General features: G+C 36.0%; 1 protein-coding gene across 2 annotated transcripts; it reads right to left on the bottom strand.

The window, feature by feature from the left end:
* On the bottom strand, window positions 1–3739 carry LOC6574996 (tetraspanin-13). Of its 2 annotated transcripts, none has more exons than XM_002000984.4 (4): window positions 3562–3739; window positions 3267–3434; window positions 2491–2859; window positions 1–1213 (listed from the first exon to the last, which is right to left on the bottom strand). In XM_002000984.4, the coding sequence occupies exons 1-4, from the start codon at window positions 3619–3621 to the stop codon at window positions 1118–1120; spliced, it is 693 nt and encodes a 230-aa protein (XP_002001020.2). In that variant the 5' UTR covers window positions 3622–3739; the 3' UTR covers window positions 1–1117. The 2 variants fall into 2 exon arrangements, with proteins under 2 accessions (XP_002001020.2, XP_015023268.1); XM_015167782.3 differs by lacking the exon at window positions 1–1213 and adding an exon at window positions 2171–2408.

Here is a 3739-nt window from a genome sequence, read left to right on the forward strand (position 1 = left end):
TTTATTTGGTTTTTAAAGATCATATTTACTTCAATCACAGCACAGAATACAGAGAAATTTTATTTAATGGTTTCTTTGTAGCTTTGAAAGGAAATACGAAACGAAAAGCAAGAGGAAAAACTATTTCAACATGTTGGTTGTGGTCTGTGTGTGGGTGTGCGTGTGTGTATGTGTTGCATATAGTGTAAAAAGAAGAGAAAGACACTCTCTGATTGCCTGCGTGGGTGCAGTCAAAGGAGGCAGCAGCAGGCGCCGCTGAGTAATTGAAAAATTTATTGATATATTCCTCAGAGAGTAAAGGAAAATGAGAAAAGCAAGCAACAGAGGAAAAGCAAAGCTTAGGATAGATTTTCATCGGAAATGTGTTTGATAATTTAATACATTAATATTTGTTGACATGTATCTGGAGTTTTTTTTTTTTTTTTTTTTTTCTGTTGCAATTTTAGCGCAATCTCAAAATTTTAACACACATCTAACATCTATAGTTTGATTTTATAGTTGTCAATCTGAATAATTGTATATTTTATATGTATATATATATATCTATATATGTAGATGTATATAAGTTGCATTTATGTATATGTTACGCTTTTTTGAAAACACAGTTACCGTTGCTAGTTACATTTGACTTGGTTCTACACTTATATCAGGTTCGAAATGACTTATAGTTTTTCTTTTCTTTTAATTTGGTTTTCCTTTCATTTGTTTATCTTTTTGTGGTACAGCAGTTTGAGTTGAGTTTTATGATTGTTGCCAGTTGCAAATTAAAAATACGTATAATAAGCTAACTAAAATATATAAAAATAAAAATTGTACAATTTATATAAGAATTTACAAATATTGTATTCATATGGAACACCAAACCAATTATAATCTCAAGTGTGGGATACTTAATCTCTCCATAACAATTTAAGCGAGGAACTAATCAAGCACCTAATGCACCTATTCGAAGACCTTTACTAAAGCCTATTTAGGATGTCTCTGAAATGTTCGTTATTTTCAGTTTAGGCTAGGAGATTTCTATAAAATATGTGATAAATCAGCCTTCCTCCCATTGACTAAAAGTTGCCTGCGCCTCGGTTCATTGATCTCTTTGCAGCTCCTTCACCATCTTCACTCAGTACTGATAGTTGTGTGGAAAAACGGCGCGTGCGGGCAAATAGCAGGGATCGTGCTGGTTGCGATAGCGACGCGCGAGAAAAACAGCCAGGACCTGTGGAAAATTGTTTTAAAAAGACCGAATTAAAAACTTGATAAAAAATAAAAACAAATGTAAAAAACCAAGTTATCTTTGAAATGCCAAAGTTTCAATATTGCTGCAGAGGCTCATTATACAAAAGGTCTAATCCGAAACAGTTATTCTTGTATGAAACATAATACAATATAATCATTTCATTACTTTTCCTTTAGAACAGTTCAGTGATGAATAATGAAGAAAATGTTGTGACAGAGTAGAGTGTACTGTAGTTAAGTCTTACGCGAAACGAATTTCGAAGAATAATTTCAGTTAACATGTGCTTCGTGATTTATGGATATTAGTTCGGATTTTTTTTCGAAATAAATCCCCAGGTATGTACTCAGCATTAAAATAAATTTCTTTTGATAATGTCCTCTACAAGCAATTCAACTACAATAAAACGAAATTAGAAATCAAACTCAGAATGTACTTATAGAAGATGAATGAATGTCTCACCATATGCGTTAGCCGAACTTATTTTCTTTAAGATATTTAAGTTTACGCCGCCAAAAGGTATTTTATAAAAAGTGTGTGTGTGTGTGTGTTGGAAATATGGATGTGTGTGTATATATGTTTAGTTCGAAAAACACTTGCGTTAATTTGTATATATATGTGTATATATATAGAAGTATATATGTATATGAAGTATTACTAGAGTTGTAAATGTAAGTATATATGTATGTATGGCCTAATGCATTACGTACTTAGTTTTTTAATAATATATTTAAATGTATATATGTATCTGTGTTATGCATGCGGTTATGTATGTGTATAAGGTAGAGATGCTTGTATATAAATATAAATATGTGTCTATATTAGATGTGTGTGTGTGTGTCTGTGTATACGTATGTTGGCTGTCTAATAGAACAGTTAACCATAAATTTGATCTAATAGACCCACGATTGTTGCATGAACATGAAATTTACATTTACATTGACATCAACTTTCTAGTGCAGCGACACACGCGATTTGAGCGCTTGTGCGTCTGCAACTAGTATTATTTTAATAAATACATCTATTTTTGTTTATTTTGTTTTCTGTTTTGTGTGTGTGGGTGTTTTTTTGTTTTTAAGTTTGTATGGGTTAGTTGTGCAATTTAGAGGAAGGCGCTGGGCAAGCCGCGCGGATCCTTTTGATTGCGATAGCGCACTGTTAGCCAAACACCAACGAACTGAATGCATGTCATTGAGAAAATACAATTGCAAGAGATTATAAATTAGGCCGAACGTAAGATAGCTACGAGTCACACTCACCTCAGTGAAGCTGAAGAAGATGCCCAGACCGCCGCACAATTTGAATGCATAATCAATTTTACCCTCCAACAAGGGGCCGCAGGGTTCGCAATGGCAGAGCGGATCCTTCGAATTCACGCAGCATTCTCGGTTAATTATCTCGCAGCTGGGTTCCTCGTCATTGGTGTTGCTATTGATGTTGGCGACGCTGGTGGTGGTGCCATTGAAGCCGCAGCAGAGAAAACTGTCCTGCACTTGTTTGCGCAACTGAGGTGGCACCGTCTTCCAGCCATGCTCAGCGAACTGCTGCTGCTGCATCGAATTGACGGCCAGGCACGAGCTGGCAATGGAGAACTGAATGAGGAAGAGCATGAACAGAATGATCATGTACTGAGGAGAGAGAGCATTGGGTTAAGGTCAAAACCAAGTCGTGAAACTGTTATCTCAATATAAACGCAAATATTAAATAAGTAATCAGTGAATACTGGTATTATGCACAGCCTGGAAGATAAGCTGCAGCTGACGCAATTGCCAAACATACGGAAGCCAGAGACAAGCTAATTAGTCAAGTTGCTTGATTCACGGCAGCTGCTACGTCACACACATACAGGCCAGTACACACACATACTCATATGCATGCATGTATTTGAATTGTTGAGGATTTGTTGTGCTGTTAGAACAATGTCAGTCCCATCGACATGCATTGACCTTCAGGTTTGTGGTTGTCGGAGCACACTGCATACATCCTGCACATTCGCATACACACTTATAGTTTTTATTGTTGGTAAAAAGGATACGAAGAAGAGCATCACTTGATGATGCTTGACGGCGCCAGCAAGGCCCAGCATAGATATGCAGATGAGTATAACGCCGCAGGCGAGGATTCCTCCAACGATTGGTAGATTTGTGACAACGGAGGCCGCTCGAGCATAGACCCCAACGCCAATCAGTAAGAAACCAATCATCTGTACACAAATTATGCGAAACAACAAAAAATATATATATACATATTGTTGCAGCATAGAGACTAAGAAATGTTTTTTTTTTTTCTTTGAAAATGCATAGTTTCATTTTGTTGTTCCTGCTACTTACCACATATAGAATGTTAAGCGCAATTAGCGCATTTTTCGAGCAGGTAAAGCCCCCACACATTTTGTTTTGCTTGATAATTTATACTTTATGTTTAATTCTTAAATATTAAAAAAAAACTGCTGGTGTTTTCTGTTTGCTATGGCGCAGGTTTCACTTTCACTGTAATACACATATAAAA

The sequence above is a fragment of the Drosophila mojavensis genome, unplaced genomic scaffold (genome assembly GCF_018153725.1).
Source record: "Drosophila mojavensis isolate 15081-1352.22 unplaced genomic scaffold, ASM1815372v1 contig_231, whole genome shotgun sequence".
Lineage (NCBI taxonomy): Eukaryota > Metazoa > Arthropoda > Insecta > Diptera > Drosophilidae > Drosophila > Drosophila mojavensis.